The sequence below is a fragment of the Pezoporus occidentalis genome, unplaced genomic scaffold (genome assembly GCF_034315485.1).
Source record: "Pezoporus occidentalis ecotype Australia unplaced genomic scaffold, CSIRO_AGI_Poc_V1 ctg200, whole genome shotgun sequence".
NCBI classification, from domain to species: Eukaryota; Metazoa; Chordata; class Aves; order Psittaciformes; family Psittacidae; genus Pezoporus; species Pezoporus occidentalis.
In genome coordinates this window covers 1,278,315-1,301,081 of record NW_026913857.1, presented here as the reverse complement: position 1 = coordinate 1,301,081, position 22,767 = coordinate 1,278,315, and the positions used below count along the sequence as shown (strand labels likewise).

Here is a 22,767-nt window from a genome sequence, read left to right as displayed (position 1 = left end):
TGTGCAGTTCTGGTGTCCTCAACATAAAAAGGACATAGAACTGTTGGAACAAGTCCAGAGAAGGGTCATGAGGATGATCAGGGGACTGGAGCACCTTCTGTATGAAGAGAGGCTGAGGAAGTTGGGGCTGTTCAGCCTGGAGAAGAGAAGGCTGCATGGAGACCTCATAGCAGCCTTCCAGTATCTGAAGGCGAGCTACAGGGATGCTAAAGATGAACAGTTCATTAGGGACTGTAGTGACAGGACAAGGGGTAATGGGTTCAAACTTAAACAGGGGAAGTTTAGATTGGCTATAAGGAGGAAATTCTTTACTGTAAGGGTGGTGAGGCACTAGAATGGGTTGTGAAGGGAAGTTATGAACGCTCCATCGCTGGCAGTGTTCAAGGCCAGGTTGGACACAGTCATGAGCAACATGGTTTAGTGCGTGGTGCCCCTGGCCATGGCAGGGGGGTTGGAACTGGATATAAGGTCCTTTCTAACACTACCTCTTCTATAATTCAGTGATTTGCATGGAGAGTACTTGGGAAAGCAGCCTGTGGTGTTCTGCTGCTGAGCCTCTGAGCTCAGGCAGCAACCTTCAAACCCATCTTCTGCAAGCACCAGTTAGGGGATGGTCATTTGATGTTTATTTTAGCCTCAGCGGCTCTGGTAGGTAGAGCCATTACTACTTTTTCACTAAAGGAATCAAAGTAGTGCAGCAAAGGACTGAAGTTCCCCCCCCACCATGGGGAGGAGGAGGTGCACAATCAGGCTGTGAGTGGCTGCTGCACAACTCACAGAAGTACCACCTTGCTGGAGATGTCCTCTTAAACACTGGAAAACAGGGAAAGCTCGAGAGCCTCTGAGCCTGACCAGAGTGAGGTACTTCAGGAAGGGGTTCAGAGCTAGAGGAAGCAAAAATCTCTTTCCTAGACCATAGCTAGAAAAGTTATATCACACCTCCATTTCAAAGGCATATTCTGCTCATTTGGTGTCTCAGTTCAATCTGACATGCTTCCTTCTCATAGGAGATCTAAGTTGTACAAGTGTTACATGCTCCATGGAACAGGTCACGAGCCTTGGGCTTTTCTCCCTTCATCACTTCCGTGTGAGTCAAGACCAGTTTCAAGGGTGGGGAGGTTTACTGGCAAATTCACCGCATGACTCAGGCTAGTAAAAAATAAAGTATGTTCCCTTTGCTGTGAGTCATTCTCCTGGTCTTGTCTGCAAAACAAGAGCAGTAATAGCCACCACTAACATTTTAAAGATCTCTTTGACATGGCTCATACTCTTGTAACAGTTGCTTCATTTAGAGATGCCATGTTAACAACAGGCACAGTGTTGAGATTTCCAGCAGATGTAGTAGCCTAGACAAATACACTTCTAAGATCAGCTTAAGTGTACACATCAGATGTCCAAAATCCCTTGCCCTCACTGTTCAATGCAGTGTTGATGGCTAAACAGAGGAGGAAAGTCATTAAGAGCTACCTGTTTGGAACTATCCATGTTAACAGGAATTTAGTAACAAAGTCGATTCCAGCACAGTAACACCAAGTCACATTAGCTTCCTCTATTTATTTCAGTGTAATCAGTACACAGCTTCCAGGTTAAAATTCATGTCAGACAAGCTCCCCAAGCTGTACTGGCGATGCTTTCTGCTGAGGGATTTGAATTACCTTCGTTTGGTTTAAAGTGAAGGCTAGAGGAAGAATGTGTGCATTACACTAAGGTCACCATTACAAGAAGCTGAGTCAGATATTGGTTAAAAATACAGCACTCAACTGTACTCCTAATACTATTGCTCAAATCAAGTATATATAACTGGCATACTCCTTATGCATAAATATATTACAGTCCAGAGAAGAGAATGCACAGCAATAAGATGCAAGGAGAGGCTGAGGTTAGCATGTCAAGTGTTCAGAGAAAGAGGTTAAGAGATTTTCACATGAAAAAAGCAAAGACAGAATACAACTGAGCTTGAAAGTACTTAAGAGACTCAACAGATAACTCTGTCCTTAAAGAAAATATCCAGTGCCTATTTTAATACATTGCCAGGAAAAGATATTATCTGACCCAGAATTCCTTGTTCTGAGTTTCTACTATTACAAAGCAAGTGGTTGTTAAACACAAAAAAGACTCCCACAGAATTAAAAAAGACATGCATCAATCCCTGCCACAGCTACTGCTCAGGCAGTTGTTAACGCACAGAATACCAGAACCTAAGGGTGCAACAGCATCCTCAGAGCAGTGACCGAGCATGTAACAGTGCTTAGGGAGGTAAAATGTTGAGTTACCTCAGAAGGCGCGCACGCGTCAGAAACAGGGCACCAGTACAGCTAGTCTGGTAGGCGTCTCATAATAATTTATGAGGTAAGTAAGGTCAGAATATAGAAGTTTAAAAATGAATAGTTTTAAAGCTTGAAGTAGACAGGAAATACATGGAATTATACAAAACTAAAAATATTTCATGTTGTAGACAAAATATGCAATCACTGGATACAGCAGGTATAAAACCAGTGAACACCCCACTGCTAATATACAGCAGTACTTACAGTACAGACTGACTGCACTGTAAAACATTATGAAATATTTTTATGAGCTCCACTACAAAGTGCTACAGGCATTCATTCACTCAGACCACAGTTCAAGGGTAACAGATGATTCCAGATACCTGGGGGTTTTGTTGGTATAATTTACATATTTTCAATTTCAAGTTAATTTTCATTTTTCCCCAGAGGAAGAAAATGGAGAAAATACAATAAGGTCATTGAATGCTTCAGCTGCTGCAAACTTCTGGGCTATGGTCTTGACTGGAGTGATGGGAAGCTCAGCATCCAGCATTGGCTGTGGGAGAATGATAAGAGTGTGAAGTAAGCATTGGAGGAACAGTTATCCACTCAACAAAACGGCACTGCAATGACATATCAAACAAGGTAATAGCAAATTCTACTAACATCATCTGTATAAGCACCAGACCAACAGCAGTTACTGTCAGCCAGCCACTTACATATGCGAGGTGCCTGCCTACCTGAGGCCACTCAAACATCATGGGGCAAAAACTAGCAGAAAATACCTGACCAGGGAACAGGAGCATGCAATTCTCTTGCCTCTCACTCAGTACTATAGACACACTGCAGCTTCAGAACAAGCCACGCATGGATCTGTCAGACCCATGCAGCCACTTAGTAGATGTAAGCTTATTAAACTGTGCTTGCTTCTATAGGATACTGTTACAAAGCAACAGCCACAGGTCAAAACCATGTGCCACTTTAAGTACCATGGCCCTGCTAACAGAAATTTTGCAAGCTTATTTCCAGACATAAGAAGTGAATGTGTGGTCCGTTTTGAAGACACTCATTGCTATAATCAGTAATCCATATATTTTAAAGAGGATTTTTCACAAGACCCAAGTAACTCTACGCCCAAATTCTGTTAGCAATTTGAAAGGTTTTGCACACATGATTTTCCTTATTGAATCTTACTGGCAGCTCTAAAATTTAAATTTAAAGCTATGTAAAAAAAAATAAGAGGGATGGGACAGACCTGAAAAATTCCAAGAAGGAAGTGGAATGAAAAAGCCAGGCCATTCATTACATTAGTAAATATTTACAAGGGAATTCACAAGAAATACAATTTAAAGGATCAATCTGATAAGAATCAGTCACTTTTCTGTTACAATTATCTTGATTCATCCTACACTCATGTGCAGTAAGGAATAATAGTGTGAGCCCAAACAGGGAGACAGGCTGTTGCTGTGGCTTGTATTTGGCGCAAGTTAAATGAATTGGATTAATAACATCTTAAAGAGTTTGATTTACTCTGGAGGAAAGGTTAACAGTACTGTAGTGTGTAAATTGTCTTAGTCAAATGAACTTGAAGGTCAACTTACTATATCAGAAGGATTTCTCTCAGTAGATGTCAAATTATTGCATGAAACATCTGAAAAATTGGATTATTAAGTTAGTCTGATGCTGCCAAGGCTGAAAAAAAGGTACCACTTTCTACACTTACTGAACAAAAAAACCAAACCCTCCTCCCGTCCCCCAAAAAAACCCCAATCAACCCCTAACTCTATATTTACTTCCACTTCAAGCCTTTTATATTAGCTTTTTCCTTTACATATCACACAGAAACTACAAGGACAAACCTAGGGGCACTTTTTGCTCAATGTGTAACACCTGTGAAAGTCATACTAGCTAAAGGAGGTTTTGCAAACAGCATATATAGATTAACCAAGCTACAATGACAGTGATTTCAAAGAGTAATATTTAGACTACCATAAAGCTTTAGAATAAACATAAGGCCCCAGCATTATCAAACAAACTACACTAAGCATCTCAAAGCTTAGTGTAGTTTGGGTTGGAAGAAACCTTAAAGCTCACCCAGTTCCAACCCTCCTGCCACAGGCAGGGACACCTTCCATTAGCCCAGGTTCCTCAAAGCCCTGTCCAACCTGGCCTTATTTTGTCTCCCCCTTTCAGTTAATGCACCTGTTTGATGTGGTTTTTGTTCTCCGGACTGAACAAAGTTAGTCTCTGCACCATTATCCTTCTCTGGACTGCACATGACAATATCTTGTTGTTCTGCAGCAGATAATACCATCTCTTCCATGCCATCCATTACTTTTAATTCACTGCTAGAACACTCCAGCACCTGAAAAACAGGAATTTTCACTGTTCCTAGCCCTCTGAGAGGCTAAGATGTCTGGAGCCACTCTATTTGCTTCTCAGAGAGCCAAAAGGAAAGCATCAGTGAAACCAGGTGGACACTAAAAAGCTCTCTCATTTTCTTTTTGTGTGCAATTTAAAGAAGTTTGTCAGCTTTTGATACAGAAAGCACAAAGTTGAAACAGCAGCCAGAACATTCAAGGGATGTAAGTTTACGGAAAAGAGCATGTCCCTGCTTTGTCAAACCGAGTCCATACATCTAATCTACAGGCTTTATAGACAATTCAGGAGAGACAGGATTTTAACTCTGGACACTGTACAAAGCACAGCTTAAGACTGTGATCCATTTCAGATGAACTATTTTCCCAACATCCTTGTAAGCCTGATAATCTCTTTGAGAGTATAAAGGAAGTTCTTCCACATGAAAGAAGATTTTGAAGTTCAAGTGCCAAAATATTCTGAGGATGTTCTTCTGAAGGAAAACTTATCAGCCATACTGGAAGTTATAAATTACCACCATTTTCCCAGAGACATCACCAACAAGCAACTTCTCATTTGATAGGGAATAGATGAAGTAAAAGGTATAAAAACAAATCAGTAATCAAGATTACTTTTTAATACCTATTTTATATACAGGGCAGATGTCTAGGGGGATACAGACAACATAACAACTGTTGTAATCATGCATAGATTAAATCAAGATACTCTATTTCCGATGAAAGGTAGTAATGGATTAGTGACTGCAGGACACTGGCTTTCACCGAGTATCACAGTACCACCTAAACCAGTGAAGGCACATTCCTTTTTTCTTATTTTTTATTTTTTAAGGCTACTCAAACACAGGCATATCACCAAGTCCTCAGACATTTCAGGGCTTGTACTAATACAATAATAATACAATACTTGTATTAGTAACGTTACTCTTGCTATGCCTTTGAAAAGTGTAACAGCCCAAAGCTCTGCTATGGCAGCCTAAGGACCATGAGGGCTAAATGCTACTGCTGCCTTTAGCCATGGTCCCCCAAATGCAAAAGCATTTTAAAGAAAAATTCACACTAGAAAAGAGTAGTGGACTTCAAGGAACATTGCTTGCCCAGGTGATGTGTGTCTTCACAGAGCAGTCAACAGGACCTCAAAAAGATAGCTCCCAAAGAGCTAGACAAGATCCCCAGTCTGCAGCAGTCCCTACCTATGTCCATTGAGAAGGAAAAAAATCACCAAATGAGGATTTGATCAGAAATCCAAGTTCTAGAACTAATAAAAATAACTTTCTTTTTTTTTTTGCTAATTAATAATAAAATATTTAAAGCACATACATGAACTCTGCATGACTTACCTTATTTACCTCTTCTGTGCCAGCAACAGAGCAATGTTCTTCAGCAACTACAGAAATGCTGAAATAGAAGCCAAAATGTTATCGTTCTTCTCAATCACCTTCAATCAATCATGTTTTGACTTACCCAATTGATCCTAAGATGTATTATGCCATTATATTTGCTTGTTTGGCACTGGTCAACTATGAATCAAACTTTCTGGGCAAAAAATAAACTCCTACCCCAGCAGCAAAATTACACTTAGGAAAAGCTCTTAGTATTTCCTTGGGGGAGGGAACAGACACAAGGACTTTGCAGCCTTTACCACTGGCAAATTGAAAGCCACATTTAATGGGTACTAATATTCATTCTTTCAGTGAGAACTATAAATTTACTTGTACAAAGTCAAAAGCTGCCTTAACACATTTACCTTTGTTCAAGAAAACCACCAGGGAGTTTTTCCAGTGGGGGAGTTTTTCCAACAGGAAACTGGTGCATTTTCAAATCTGGTGCTGGGTGGAAGCCTTTGGGCACTGATGGTGTTTGTTCTGCAGTTGTATCCTCAGGGTGATGAAGGGCAGAAGGAATGCCTGGAAACAAAGCTCTACTGGATGATCTTGGAGTTGCCAGTTTTTCAGAAGTCCGCTGGGAAGATCTGCAAGGTGTCTTTGAAAGCAAGCCTGAAAAAAAGCATTTTGTATTTCATTGTTACAGTAGTTTTTAGAAGATGAACTGTTTGTTATCATTCTAAGTAGGAATGCTTTTTTCCTGCTTGCTGAATTGTCTCATATGTATTATGTAGAGAAATTACAAAACTACATTAACTCCAGCTGAGCAATTTAGTAATGACTATTGCTTCACAGAAAGCCTGAAATAGTCAGACTTGCTGTTCCTATTAAGAAATCCATCTGGTGAACCTGTCATTAATTTCCATCTTTTATGTTTAGATAATTTTAGTAGAATTAAAAAGACAGGTTCAGAATTGATATTCTAACAGACTGTCTGCTAGAGCTTGCTTGAACCCAGTGTCGCGCAAAGCTTTTCAGAAGGTCTCCTCTGCTAACAAGAGGCATACAAAAAGAATCGCTAGTCTTGTGATGAGACAAGAGATCTACACACACACACACACAAAAAGGCAAGTTAAAAGTTAACTCTAGCTCAAAAGAACTAGAAATAGGAGAGAAGCAGAACTAGAAATAGGAGAGAAGCAGAACTCCTAATGAGTCAATACATAGATTGAAATGAGAAAGCACTGAAAATAAAGTTATATTTTGAGCACCTGCTAAAACACAAAACCAAACAAAAGCCAACTAAAACCCTACAACTATTAAACATCTTTTATAGCAGACTGGAATTATGTTACAATCTTGTTAACTGTGAACACAGATCACAGGTATACTTCATTTGCAGCTTTGAAGACAGCACTGCAAGATATTTAGTTTGAAAAAAAAAAAAAATAAAAATCCCTACCTGGGAACACTCAAATTGAAGCTTCATTATTAAACAGATGCTGAAAAAACATGAACTGGCCACTTTAACCTCTCTGTCCAAGCCGAGATTTCATTTTGCCGTAATCACTCAAATCAGTGCATTCATGTAGAACAGCTTATTTTGGATCCCTGATGTAATCAACCACCAGTTAAAATCCTGTGTCCAGCACTGGAGTTGTATCCAGTATAAACAGCATAATTCCTCTCCCCAGTGAGATTGCTTAAACTCTCATCTGTACTTTCAGGTCACCAACATCATGATTAGGCTCCACCCACCTGGAAAGGTTTTCACAGGGCTTTCAATTGTGAAAAATCCCCCTTCAAAAACCACTTTTTCTGCCTGTGGTAGCTTCTCCTGTTGTGTATGATCAGCAGCTCCATCATGCTTCATTTTATCCCTCATAGCTGCTTTTATAGCAGCAAGCCGGTTTTGGGCTGCAGTTCTTCCAGCTGTTCCCAGCTTTGGTTTAGACACTCCATTTGTAATAGTCTTTTTCTGAAATTTTAAGAAAGTCTGGATCACATCTGGACATTTCAGACAGATCAATTGCATACAAACATCTACACAAAGCAATTACACACAAACACCTATGCAGCTGCTTGTCACACGCTGCAACAGCAACAGGCAACAGACATGCTAGAAACAAAATCTCTCTTAATCTCTGGAATTTCTTGGTCTAATATTCAGCTATTAAAGTTAGTTTGTGTTGACAATATATTGAGGATTTTTCATGTTGAGTCTGCAGTTCAGAAATATGCCATACAACTTTTTCCTAACGAAAGCAGTGGGATACAGGGACTCCTAGTGGCAGGGAGATAAAGTAACCGCAGGACAGACCCCAGTAAGCCAGGGAAGGAAGTCTCTCCTGACATTCAATTTTTCAAAGGAAGTTTTGTGTCTTGTATCATCTGTAGGGTTCTGACATTTACAGGCAGCTCACACAGACCTCATTCCCTCCAGTTTCCTATGCCTGGAGTTTCTTACCGACCTTCCTATCAGTTTTATGATTAAACAGTCTCAAGGAACTGGACGGAGTTTAGGTTATGTGAATATGACTTGGTATTCAGTCATTAGAAGAAATTTTATATTCCAAATCAGAAAGTAGATAAAACAGCTTACATCAAAGCTTATCTTGCAATAAGCAACAACTTATTTTGGGAAGTATCAGATCCATTTGTGCTTAGCAAACTAGCAGTTTAATGCTAGCCAATGGTGCTGTCTTAACAGGACACCAGTGTAATCTCGTACTCACTGCTCAAAACTTGCAGTCACTGCCAAATTACTGTGTGGTTTCCTTTTCAGCTAAGTCAGTGGCAACAAAAGTGGCCCAGATAAGATGTTCTATATCTGAAGGGTAAATTTCTATTCTAAAATTAATAATTTGTCTTACTAACAGAGAGTCAAATGGCTCCCAAACGATTCATTGCTAATTCTTAGTTCTAATCTTCCCAGGTAAAAGAGGCAATTAGCATTACAAACACCAAGTGATATTGAATGCACTTGGAAGATGCAAGGGAGAAAGGATGCTTCTTGACAAAAATTTCACTGAATTTCTAACCACTAACGTGTAAAGAAGCCAGATGAGCAAGGCTTTTCCATTTAAGAATAGTCTTACCGCAATAGCATCTTACTAGTTATTTTAGATAACACACTGCTGCAACTTGATGCCTTAGGGACTATTCATACCTTTACAATTGCTTTGCTTGGGACATCAAGTGGTTGCCATTCATTGTTTTGGAGCGTCTTCAGATCATCAAATTTTTTATTCACATCTCTGATCTATAGGACAGCCCAAAAAAGTCCAGGTTTTATTTTCAAGACTTACCAGATTCACATTAGAGCAGTGTTTCATAAAATTAGATAACACACTTAAGCATACTTATAGCATTTAAGTTTTTTTTTAATACAAAAGCAAATTAAACCAACAACAGAGTATTAAGCATTCATACAGTTGACATGAAGGCTATATTAACATACACAAGCTTCGGATTAGAGAACAGTATTGGTCTTATTTCTGTAGTTTAAGGTCCGTAGGGAAAGCATAGAATTGTTCAGTAAGATCCAACATCTAAAATTAAGAAGCTGTTTTACAACCTGATCTACTGAACTTAAGCACTTTGACAATTGTCACATTTAAGGAATGCAGAAGAACACATTGCGTAATAGCTTTTATCCAAACAAGCAGAGTCTTCCATTATGTAGGAAACATGCCATGCACACTTGCTTGCTTTTTTAAACTTCTGGCCTTAACAGCTTCCTGATGCAATCTGTACTTGTTTGTAACAAGCAAGCTCTACAGCATTACCTCCTCCCCACATGGTGCAACAGCCTGCTCTTAGGCTTTGTAATGGAGGCACTTGCCTCATTTGCTAGTGAGGTCATACAAGGGTTATTTATGTACAGCAGACCAGCGGCTAAGGTGACAAATCTTTTACATCCTCCCTGAAACTCGGAGGATAAAGAAACTTGAGCTGCTCCCAGATACATAGTAAGCATAAGTAAACCCTGCTTTTTCAAGTTACTTGTTGTAGGAAACTTCCCCTCAAACATCTCTCAAGAAGGTCAAACCCTCACACTTTCTGGAAGGAATTCAAGACCTATGACTAGGATCTTAACACTAAACCCATCTTTGCATTTAACCTAACTAGTTACTAGTTCCATTGTTGAATGCTGACTTACCAATATTGTTGATATTGGTAATTTAGAATAATTTATATAATTTAGAATAACTTAGATATATTTAGAATATTTTTGATAATTTAGACTATTATATTTCGTTCTGAAACCAACAGAAGTAACAATAGAGTGACAAGAAGATTTTCTATCACCTAAGCTCACCCCTATAAGAAGTTACTGTAGTTTCTGCATTATTCTCATGCTGAAGCATGGAATTCCTACTTTTCAGGTAAACTTCAGAAACATTCCAAAGCTCTCAGCTTTTGGTCCAGGTAGGCATTGTGACTTCATCCTCATTCCAAATCAGAATAAAACGTGACCACATGCCTTCACTCCAGAGAAAAACAAGATACACAGCACACAAGAAGCCACAACAGATGAACAGGTCTACGTATGCTACTATACACCTGTACAGTATGAAATCATGGTATATCAACTGGTAATATTCACTATCAGAAAGTGTTTAGGAAGTACAGGGTTTTTTTTTTTTACATTAAAAAAATAAATCAGAATCTGAATATGCAAGAAAACAAAAACGCTTCTATCCATTGTTTGTAAATAATCCCATCAACTTTCTTCTAGGAGGTTAATATGCAAGTACATACCTGAAAATTAACCATATCCCAAAATCCATCTAAGTCTGTACATGTTGTTTCTTTTTCACCACGTTTAAATTCACAATTATCCACCAGTCCTTCAAACTGTTGAAATCTTTCTGCAAGGAGCAGTCTTGTCTGACCAGTCGTGGTACGAATAAGATCTTTAGCTAACAGCAACAAGGAAACAAAAAAAGCATACCTTGGAATAATCCATCATTGCATAGTTGATTTAAATATGTATTTGAAGGGTCTGGAGTTTGGTTATTGTCTGAACTATGTTCATCTATTACAGACCTGCAATACAATTCTGATAGAACAAACTTATCCATTGAACTGCTCTAAACTTGCTTCTTTCAAAATGCTTATCTCTAAGTCTTTAAGACAAGCATTGGTGAGTCAACTTCATTCTCCCAAATGTGAACACTTATTCTACATTAAAACCTAATTTTATTTTAAAAAATAAATCAGCTGGGTTAAAGTTCATACATTTAAATACATTTAAAACTAACAACAGAAAACCTGTTTTGATAGTATCAACCATGTGTCATGTCAAGTACTACACATAAGTTTTAGTATTGGGAGATAAAGCATGCCTTTTTGTCTTGAGGCAGATACAACTTTAAACTCTATTTAACATAACTTTACTCAGTGCTGTAGATTTAGGTGCTATTTTGAGAATATATTCAGATATTCCCTCTGTCCAGTTACTGTATCACCCCTTCTAGTGCCTATTACAGCCTAGTCTTACCATCCTCTGGAATGTCCAACTCTAATTTTCCTTCCCACTGGAGGCACTGAGACTCCAGGCTCTCAGTCTCAGACCGAAGAATGTTTCTAAAAATAAAGGGATAATGAAAAAATAAGGTTTGAGAATTTTCTAACTGCTGTCACTACTTGTGACTGTTATGATTAGTACCCTTTTGCTTTCAGGGAAGCTATGCCATTAATTTTAGTTTGCTGACTGAGATACTTTTCTACTTCTTCCAGGCTTCTGTTCCTTAGGGCAAGGCACTAGTCTCCAGAATTTTATATTCTTTACTTGAACTAATAATATAAAAGGGAAGATAGGAATATGTGCCTACTCAGGGTACTACTGACCAAGCATCCTAAGCTAATCTTTACAGGGTGTGTCATTACACAACACATGTTAAGGACTTCCAAATAGACAATGGGGAAGTGAAACAAATTAACACAAACCTGAAATAGGGCACATCATGCTCTTGCTCTCTTATATCATCCGACTTGGTTTCAAGCACTCTTGTATCTGGAGAGATTGGAGCTCTGGAATTTGATCTCTGAATGGAAGTTTTTTCATCCAGTTCACTTGCTGAAAATTATGAAAAGCATTTGTTCAGAATCTGGTGAAAACTAAAAACATTAGAACAATAAACTAAGTGTCAACTTCCTACCTTTTTCTTCTTCCAAACTTGTAGGGGCTTGTTGTTCTTGAATGTCTTTACCAGCAGGTGAAACTGGACTTTTAAAATTAGCCTCTTGTGCCTTAGCTTCACTGGATTTTTTAATTGTAACACTGGAAAAAAAACAAAAAGTACATTTAGAGGGAAGACATTGAGAAACATGACATCAAATATGGCCAAATACACAGAAACACGCAATTTGAAAGCAATCCTACACACAATGCTAGAGAACTGAAGGAAATCCTATTAAACTGAATAAATCTGCAGATACATATATGGCACAGTCCCTGATACATGTTGCTGCTTTACTTCTAAAGCATAGACAGAATTATGGATTGTATTGCTTTCGTTGCTGTTGAATTAAGTCCACATTTAAGCTATGTTAGCAACCATGTTGAGCAGGTGCTTCAACATAACAGTTTGCTACACAGGAAATCTCTTACAGAAAGATGATGTTTTGGGTATCATCACAGAGGTTCCCTTGCATTTTAGGCCATTAGAAGAAAGAATCTTACCCTGGTGATTCTGAAAAATCCCAGAAGGCATTAGGTGTCAAAAATGCATTTGCCCTAGAAGGAGTCATGGGTCTAACTTTGTAAGTTTCTAATCCATTTAATGGCTGGAACACAAAGTTTTGAGGTGCAAAAGAATGCATTCTGGGTCTCCTCAGAGCAGAACTGGTTTTGTTTTCCACTGAGGTTTGTTCCTGTTGAATTTCTATTGACACTGGATGTTTAGAATCAGCTGCAGAACTTTTCATCACTGGATCCAGTTGAGTGTTTTTATCCACTTCATGTTCAGAAGGAATTACCTATAACAGCACAAAGAGACAAAGCAAACACTACATTATCGAATCAATTAAGTGCTTACTATAGGCTTGGGCTGAATTTTAACAGGACTGAAAGCCATTAGGAAGGGAACAGTTTCAGGTAACTCGCTTTCTGCAATAACATATGTGTATAGAAGTCATGATTTACCAATAGGCCCAATTGGATTTGACACCTGCAAATCATTCTAGCAGCAGGGGTAGCACTTCACTACAAGGAACACAACAATCCACTGAAGGGGCTAAAGCAGCAGAACACCTCACCTATGAAAACAGTAATTAAAATCAGCAAATGCTTGATCCCACTGCTAGGAAAAAAATGCTTTAAGGTGATAAGCTCCTCAAGAGCAGAACGACTAGCTCCAAATCAAACTACGCCTGTTGAATAATCACAGTTTATACACATACTCTAATCCAAAGACCAAAGAACAAGCTAAAATAAGCTGACAACTGAGGAATGCAGACCAAGACAAGTGCAGTTAGGACCACAGAATGTCATTAAAAGAGGAGAAAAAGTTAATCAATAAATTGAATCCACATTCCTATGAAATGAACAACCAGATAGTCATACAGAACACACTTCTAAGATACCTATATTGAGATATTGTAGCTCAAACCAGCCAAAAGAACTTGGATTGTTTTTCAAGAAAATATATGTCTTCAATCCACTGAAAGTCTTGGCTCTACTTTAGATACCCCTGCTTGAAATGTAAGCCTTGAATTCAATTTTTAACCCACTTATAATGAGATGACTGAGGTTACAGCAAGAGTTTACCAACTGGCAGCACAAACCAACTCCTGCCTGTAAAGAGGTACTCATCTAAGCAAGGGTGTAAGCGCCTCTTACCTCCTGTCAATGTCTGTACATGACTGCACCAGTTTCAAGACCATGCTAGAGCACAGCCACAGTTACGGAAACAGGAGCAGAGATGGGAGACATGAGGTAAGAGGCAATAGTGGAATGCAAAGAAGGAGAAAACTCCTTGATAGTTCTCATACACGATGGTCAGCTCATGAAGGCATGAGAGCTATAATGAATTCAAATACTGCTGTCCCTATGTAAAGGAAAAAAAGTTTTTATTACAGCAGTGTCACTAAGAACCACAATGACTGCCTTTAATTATGATAAATCATGTCATAAATCATGTCTACCTTGCAGCAGAGAACATTCCCAGCTTTATTTTTTTGGTGGTTCAAAACCTAAACATGTACTTATTTCTCAGCTTCTGGAGTATTGTATCTTTAACTGAGCAGGGAAAGGATACATCCAGAGTTATGTTTCAAAAAGGAATGAACTGCACAAAAATTACAAATGCTAAATAAAACCAGCAGGTTTTGTGGATTGTTTTTGTGTATATGTTGTGGTTTTTTTTTAACTAGCTAAAACATCAGACATGAGATATGTCATGTAAGAATCTATCCAATTCATTGTCCAGATCTTGATTTGTAATCAAGTCACATGTAAGCACTACAGCTGATCTTAATTTTAAAAATATACCATAATAAAAGACATACAGCTTCTTCCCAAAAATCTAGCTTATTAGTGAATTTATTACTTGTTTGAACACAACCATGTTTGAGCTACAATTACGTTGTTATTACTCTTAAATCAGTTTTACTGCTTTTCCATTTCAAATGGTAAAAGACCTACCTCTGTGATGCCAGGTTTGACTGTTTTCTTCTGCTTTCCTGCATTTGCTGTCTTCTTTTGTGACTGGTTACCTAGAATGAGAGAAACTCCCAAAGGTCAAAAAGGCATCTGATTAATATCATTTCTTTCTCTCAAGATTGCCATAAAAGTCCAGTGGCTAAAGACAGGGAGAGACTGCTTTGTTTTTTGAGTGGGATGTGGCTAGAGGGCAGACACCTGACTGCATAAGTTCATTCAAAAGAAAACCCAGCCTAGGATTTAATAACCTATTAAGAGATGTATCACCTAGAAAGGAAAACAGATGCATTAAGTCATTAGGCTTTATATGTTTTCTTATACAAAAGTCATCTTAAGTCCTTAAATGCAGAAAAGACAGCATCAAGCCAAATAGAGTTCAGATTTTTAATTTCTATATGGCACAGGATCCATTGGCTAACCAAAACTGATACTACAAAAGCTGTGCTTTTAGCCTAGGGGTTAACTTCTGTCACATATATAACAAGGAACACTGCAAAACATTCTAAATATCCCGAAAGCCAGAATATAAACTAAAAATTTACCCTTCACTAGCCATCATGTTCCTCTATTCTAGTAAACAGGCAAGCATGGATGAAGAAATATTCCTGACCTGAAGAATACAAGCTCTCATCTCTTCCAGAGGTATCTGTTCCTGATCACAGACTTAATAACCCTACAGCATTAAGCAGCGATACACTGAACTAGCAAATCTTTACCAGTTCTCATTTTGTTCTTTCAGGTTGAGATTACCATATGGATACTGATGCTCTACACTGACAGATTTTATGGGAAGCTGTCCAATGTTAGTTTCAACATCTTGATTTAAATACTGCAATAAGGCTCCAGATGAGAGTTTAAGTGATATAGTATTTAGTCCTTTTCTTACATGATGATTTGGCATGATTTACATACAATTTATTCAAAAGAGATAGTTACACTGCAGAACATAGTATGCTAAAACAGTTCGGAACAAACTGATACTTATCTCTACAGCACAACAGAGTGAGATATGAGCAAAACCCTAAAGACAAAGCTCTCAGTATATAATTTGACAGTGAGCCTAACAGCAGCATATAAATATGCACATTGTTTCCACTGTTCAGTTATCCAGTACTACATGGTATCTCTTTACAGCACACTATTCCAAACACATGTTAGGCTAGAGCCACATAAGCAGGACTAGATTCACTACCTCACTTACCAGTAGTAGCCTCAGTAGCTGTCGTTTTCTGCATCTGCCTAGCTGCAGAGGCTGCTGCTCTGGTGATTCTTACATTTGAGGCTGTCTGGACTGCAGTCTGCAACACTAGGAAATATTAATTCCAGAGATTGCAAGCTTAATAAGGAGCTGCACTCAAGTAATAAAACAGAAAGTTTGTATTTTACAGAAATCAGAGAAGTGCAGTAGCAATTATCAGTTACACTAGTTTGCCAGAATCAACAAAGTTGGGTTTTTTTTTTTGTGAGTTCAGTGCAACCAGTGCTAGCAATGCTCTAAAGGTCCTTGATCAAAGGTGTTTTTGTTGTGTAGTAGCACCTCCAGGACCATCAAGGTACCAGTGTGCTTGATGTATGTACAAAGCTTAAGGAACCCTTCTCAAAGTTCCCTGCAATCAGAATCAACATAATCTCCACTTTAGAGATGACGCTTTCTAGAGTAATAACTTGCCACAGTTATTTGCACAACTGTAAGCTTAAGGAGACCATCTGTGTAACACAGTGATGCTCTGGTCATTATATATAAGTATTGTAATGTCTGAATTTAATCTAATCTAACAAAGTATTCTTTCGACAAAACATTTCAGGGTCAATTTATAAAATACGACAAATCCATGCACTGTATTACCCATCTTAAAAAATTCCATCTTTGTATTTTAGCAATGTTTTAATATCCTTCAAAATGATAGCATCCTCCTGCACAGAAAAATTTAACAGGAGCTCTTTATTTCATACCCTCCCTTTCTACATCTGCCTGAAACCTAATAGCCTTACTTGGTCAATCCTATTCATGTTTTTAATATCAAACTGCAATTCCGTGGAAGCTAGAATGACAAGTTGGGGAAAAAAAATTACCAGATATATAACGTTTGATTTAACCAGACATTTACTTCCATGACATTTTTATACCAGTGTTTAAATACATAACATGCATTCTTGATTCAGCACAAAAGGAATAATCAAGTCTACTGGATGAAAATTGTTCAAATGTTACTGTTTCAATTGTTATATCAAACACTGATAACAGATCTTTTCAGTATTCACTGAAGGCATTACTGAAATTTACTTAAAAGTCTTCTGCTTGCTGATTTAATTGAATTAGTGATGCATAAGTGATTTAACTCTGAATTACTGAGCATCTTGCATTAACGTCAATATTCCACATGACTTCGCCTGATCTACTTAAGGCACAGACATCATTGCTCTATCAGGAAGTATTTCTAATCAAAAGTACTCTACTCCCTGAAAGGTGGCATGGGTTGGTTTTTTGTTGCTGTTTTCTTGTGAAATATATGTAATTGTCACATAGAAAGTGACAGATATAGAAGGGGCTCTTGTAAAATAGGAAAATGCAAGATTGTAAAATTTACTGAAGAGACAATCACATCCAGTTGCACCAGTGTACATCAGAGGTTTGGGCTGTTGTCTCCAACATTCTGTGCTAATGTGCTTTACCATTAGGTTATCCTTTCCCAGTGCTGAATTACACAAGCAGTTCCATTTAGACACCACAAACAGCATATTTACTGTATAGCAGAAGGTGACCTCACTGAAAATATTTACAGCTCATGCAGTGAGCTATTTTTCAGGCCACCCACAATACCAAGGAAAATTCATATTTTCTTATATCAGCTAGCCTTCATCTTCCCAGGTGAAGTCCCTTACTCTTCTGTAACAGCAGCAGTTACATACAGAAATGATAAACTTCTCAGAGCTCTGAAAGCTCTGAAAAGATCCAGATGGTAAAGCAGCTAGCAGTCATGCAATCCAGCCTACTGACCTTCTCCCGTTCCTAGGGTGAATAATCAGTAACCAGGACATTCCATTTCCTACAGCCTACAGAAGCAAGAGCCACACACTTGATAATCTGCCAGCTGCTGCCCTTGTCATAGTTGATAGGAAGAGCAGTCCTAAGAACTTTTTGTCTCCTACAGACAAAAACGTACTGCAGATCTTAACCGAAGATGTTCCTTGCCTCCCTCCCAGAATGTCACAACTACTGACTCAGGAAAAAAACCCAGAGGTGTCCTTCTTATGGATTCAGGTGTAGGGATCATACTACTTTCGTACCTTTTGCTTTTTCACCAGCTTTGTCTGTACTCGTCTGTTTACATCCTGCTTGCATAGGGCGCACTTTATGCCCGTTGGCAGAGACCTACAAGTAGACAGTATTTTGCTAAGTATTAGACTTCTAGAAATGAAGCACCTTAATTTCTTTCCTCATCTTTCTATCCTAGGCTCCAGTAAAACAAATGGTTATACAATTTGGCACAAAGGGCTTTGAAAAGTAAAAAAAAAGTAAAGCTAAAACAGCTCAGTTTAGACATGTGTTAACATGTATTATACAGCTAGTTAAGAATTTGCCAGAAAAAAGAATGAAGAAAAATATTTAAGAAACATTTTCAGCTTACTGTGAAACTAGGTGTCAATTACTGTCACATCCTAGTAAATGTGTTTTAAAAATCAGTTTTCAGAAAAAAAGCCCAGTATTGATTCAGTTGTCCCTTTGTAATGTTATGACTGGAAACTCTTAAACTACATTCAAGTTATACAAAGGGTACGGTTAGAAAGGACCTTAAGATTATTCAGTTCCAACCCCCCTGCTATGGGCAGGGATGCCGCACACTAGACCATGTCGCCCAAGGTTCTGTCCAACCTGGCTTTTAACGCTGCTAGGGATGGAGCATTTACCACTTCTTTGGGCAACCTGCTCCAGCACCTCACCACCCTCACAGTAAAGAACTTTTTCCTTATATCTAACCTCAACTTACTCTGTTTTAGTTTAAGTCCATTACTGCTTGTCATATAATTTTTGTAAGTTTGTTTCTTTTAAGTTCTGTAAGGCAAGATTGCTAGATTTGAAATACAGCTTCTTTTACAGATTACTGCTGGCGAAATTCCCCAACAAAACCTACTTTTTATACAAGTAATAGCAGAAGGGACTGCCAAGATTAACAGTAAAAATATGCCAACATTGAAATAATTTTGGAGTGAAGAATTAACTGCATTCACGACAGACTTTCTGCATTCCAGGGAGATGCACTGGCTCTCCAAATCGAAACCAAAGTATGTAACTTCAGTCTCACTACTGCCTCAATGCATATCTGCAGTCCTTGCTGACTACAATACTTTGTATTGAAAAACCTTATCCAGAAGATCTGTGCACTCTTCTCAGTAATGACCTAATCAAACTCCCTCTACTTCAGATCAGCTGATCTAATTTATCTTTCTTACCAGGGAAACCTCCTTAGGGACAGCTCTCAACTTTAAGCATACAACCTTCAGTTATGGTCTGAAGAATAACTGCACACTTTTCTCTAAATGAATCTGAAATTTATATAGAAAACAAACCATAGAGTGCTTAAATGCAGTTGGTATCACAGTTATTTCTTCTTGGTTCTTGGCCTTTGATCGAGTAATCCTCCCAGAGAAAGCAGGAGCTGCCTAGAAACATCCCCAAGGAAACAGGAGTTAACATAATCCTTATCCCCCACCCTATCATTGTCAGAGTAAGCAAAAAGTTCAAGTGTTAAAAGCAACATGCCTGTGCAGAATGTGTCAAGTGTGTAATGTGAAAACTTTCAGTCGAGTGAATTAAATAGGAACAAGTTACCAGTTCTAAAATAACTTAGTTGTTTCATTTGTGGATGAATCATTCCAGTTTTGAAGTGATAACATAGTCATAAATACAAAAATCAACATTTCACTAGTACTATTTCCAGCTTTGTTAAAAAACAAACAAACACTAAAGAGCCAAATCACACCCTTATTGTTTCTTCTTATAAAATAAAGTATTTATGAAGTATTTACAAAATAAACTGTTTGGCATAACATACACATCATTTTGTGTACAAATAGAAATGTTAATATCTTGTACCACATATACTTCATTTTTATATATATATTTAATATTACTCTTATTACCTTTTCTCTCTGCTTCACTATCACTGGATCTTCAGGTACAAATGAGAGAAAACCTGGTGCAGTTGGTCTATATAACCCAACTTTAAACACACCCTTCTTTGCTTTCTCTCTTTGCTCTCTCAGTTTTCGAAGTTCCTTTTCTTCTTTATAGCGCTGGAGCATTTCCTTGCGTTCATTAATCCTCTTGGAGGCTGCATTTGCAGCTTGTTCTGAAGCAAAGATGGAAGACAGGCACATTACAAAATCTTGGAGATATTTATGAGCCAACAATAAGCATATGACAGACACCAGTTAAATGTTAGATGAAAACTTAGATTTGAGTTTTTCAATTCTTGAATGACAAAGCGACTTCCCATTGATTATTAATAGCAAAACAGCATTCTTCCTTTAGCTGCTGCAGACCAGACAGAGCAAAGCCTCGCTTATATCACCAGAGCAGTGAGGAAGATAAAGCTGTATTAAGACTTCATTTTCTTAGAAAAACTGATAGTCATTTTTTTAATCTTAAACCTTTTCTTCAAATTAAAGCACTGACCACAATTAGGTCCCTGTGATAATGTTACTAAATCTACCTAAAACGTTGTTAATGATTTAAAAAAGGTTTCTAAGATTTTTAAAAGTTTTTACTTACTCTGTTTGACACTGCTGTTCTCTTGAGAACATGTTTCACTCCTCTCCTTTAGTTGAGGATTTCCCTTCTCTCTTGAGAGCTGAATATTGACATCTGCCAATCCAAACTGTCTGCCTTTTTCAAACAACTTGTGTCTGTTCTCCTTCTGAAGCATTGATTTTCTACGTGCCACTTTTGTTCTGAGGGCTTCTGTACTGAGATCCTTTTTGTATCGACTGGCAAACTGGGAGGTAGCAGCCATCTCGATGACCCTGGACAAAACCCATAATGATTAGGAAAAAAACTGTTATGGTTTGTTTTGCTCTTTTCATTCAAGTTTGCATGTTACAAAAAAAAGCCATGGGTTCTTTGAATTGTGTATGTACCAGAAAAATTGCAAATGACAATTTCAGTAATGACTCTGACTACCTCTACTGTAGTTCATAGGTCACATTTGCCATGCTTTATATCCAAGTAATTAAGAAAGGTTAATTCATGAGGATCTCCAGTAATAATTTTTGAACTGATCTGGTTAGTATTCCCCACTGTATTACAGGAATCCATGAAGAAAACGATCAGAGGAATAGATCTCTACTACCTAACTTCTAGAAGAATCAGGCTTTCTGATCCCAGTGGATGAATGTCACTCCTAAAAGCAACAGTTAACATCAAGCCTCTACACCCATCCTTTGTGGGCTTTCAGAACAAATTCCCGAAGTTTACCTTAACCATGTACACTAATGGTACTTTCAAAGTGTACGTGCAATTTTTGATTTAGTGCCTTGAGGGAAGGTAATGTAACCTATATGCACAGAATACACATTGTTTTCTACCAGGCAAGCTTACAGAAAGCTGCATTTGCTTTCAACATGGATAAATATTTAAAACATTTAAAGGATTTTTCTGCTCTACTTTCTACTTTGAACAACTTTTTCCTAGCTATTGTGGTATAAATGCACTTAAGGCCTTCTCACATGAATAAGCCTCAACAACAAGTGATTTCAGTAAGTAATCCTGCAGAAGAATTGATCTGAAGCTTGAAGGTGGCAGATATAAGTAAAGATACAGAGAGAGATGCCCACAGAGGTATTATCATCTCACATCCTAGGTCAGCAAAACCAATACAAGAGATTAACCATGATCCCTTTGGGCTCATTAAAATTGTATGGCATGTTCCATGCCCTAAGCATCTCTTTAGGACGAAAAAAACTGTCTACTTTTCTTTCCAGGCTATGTTTTTTGAGTAGTACCTTGCCCAAACAGGAGTCTAGAGTCATATCTTAGAATCACGGAATGGTCTGGGTTGGAAGGGGCCTTAAAGCTCATCCAGTTTCAAACCCCTGCCACAGGCAGGGATACCTTCTGCTAGACCAGGTTTCTCCAAGCCCCATCCAACCTGCCCTTGAACACTGTCAGGGACAGGGCAGCCACATTAGTTAGACTTTAAATTAGCACAAATTCAAGACTAGTAGCAGGAAAGGGACAAAGGACTTACGTAAAACCAAGGATTTGTGACCAGCTAGCATAACCTCTCAAAATTAAAGTTGAAAATCTATAGGATTGATTTTTATACATATATGTCTGCGCATATATATATGTTTATATATATAAATAAATAAATAAAAACAAGGGAAAATGCCTACTTTTGACCAACATCACCACAAGCACCAAAGGACTAATACAGACATGAAAAACGTTTAGGTACCGAGTTTGCATTTTTTAGCCTGAATAGCGACAAAATAGAACTATTTTTAAAGCAGGAACCCAGCAAGTTTAGGGGCCGAACAGGGTCTAGGCTCAACGGTTTTGAGACGGGGGTCACGACAAACAGCACGCCATCCTCCATCCAGCACCCGCTTCCCACCGCAGCTCCTGGATGCCACCGCACGTCTTCCCCTCAGCCCCTTCCCCGCCACCACCCCACCATGTTTTCAGGCCAGCTCAGAGGAAAGACATCGCTGCTGGGCCCCCACGTCCCGCTCCCGAAGCCTCGCCATACCTTGTGCCGACACTGCTCTCAACACCCACAGAGCCTCCTCTCTCGGCCCTCACTTTCAAATCTCACCTGACAACGCTCATTGGCAAGCCCAAGCCAATCCACAAGCTCTCATTGGCCCACTCATACCAACCGTTAATGGGCAGAGCCGCATATTCTAGATGCTTATTGGCCCCTCGTGATCGCCGCGGCTGATCTTTATTGGCTGTACTTAGCATTTTCCCCCTCGCACTTGCCGCTTATTGGCTGGAGGGATGAGGAAGGCGAGGTTTCTGCCTGGAGTCCCGCCTGCGGCGGGGGAGCTGTGTTAAGATGGCAGAGGGACGGGGTGAGGTGGTGGTCTGGTACTTCATGCTCCGCGAGGATTCGGGGCAGGGTGAG

General features: G+C 38.7%; 1 protein-coding gene across 2 annotated transcripts; it reads right to left on the bottom strand.

Moving 5' to 3' along the window:
* Positions 1-1,534: 1,534 nt before the first annotated feature.
* Positions 1,535-22,525, bottom strand: DLGAP5 (DLG associated protein 5). 2 transcript variants are annotated; one of them, XM_062618438.1, is made up of 19 exons: positions 22,456-22,525; positions 20,412-20,662; positions 19,781-19,989; positions 19,208-19,300; positions 17,927-18,011; positions 15,840-15,944; positions 14,621-14,691; positions 12,659-12,954; positions 12,135-12,256; positions 11,923-12,052; positions 11,474-11,559; positions 10,732-10,892; positions 9,137-9,229; positions 7,726-7,945; positions 6,390-6,639; positions 5,983-6,040; positions 4,470-4,632; positions 3,869-3,918; positions 1,535-2,823 (listed from the first exon to the last, which is right to left on the bottom strand). In XM_062618438.1, the coding sequence occupies exons 1-19, from the start codon at positions 22,467-22,469 to the stop codon at positions 2,701-2,703; spliced, it is 2,580 nt and encodes an 859-aa protein (XP_062474422.1). In that variant the 5' UTR covers positions 22,470-22,525; the 3' UTR covers positions 1,535-2,700. The 2 variants fall into 2 exon arrangements, with proteins under 2 accessions (XP_062474422.1, XP_062474423.1); XM_062618439.1 differs by having other exon boundaries at positions 22,390-22,466.
* Positions 22,526-22,767: the final 242 nt, after the last annotated feature.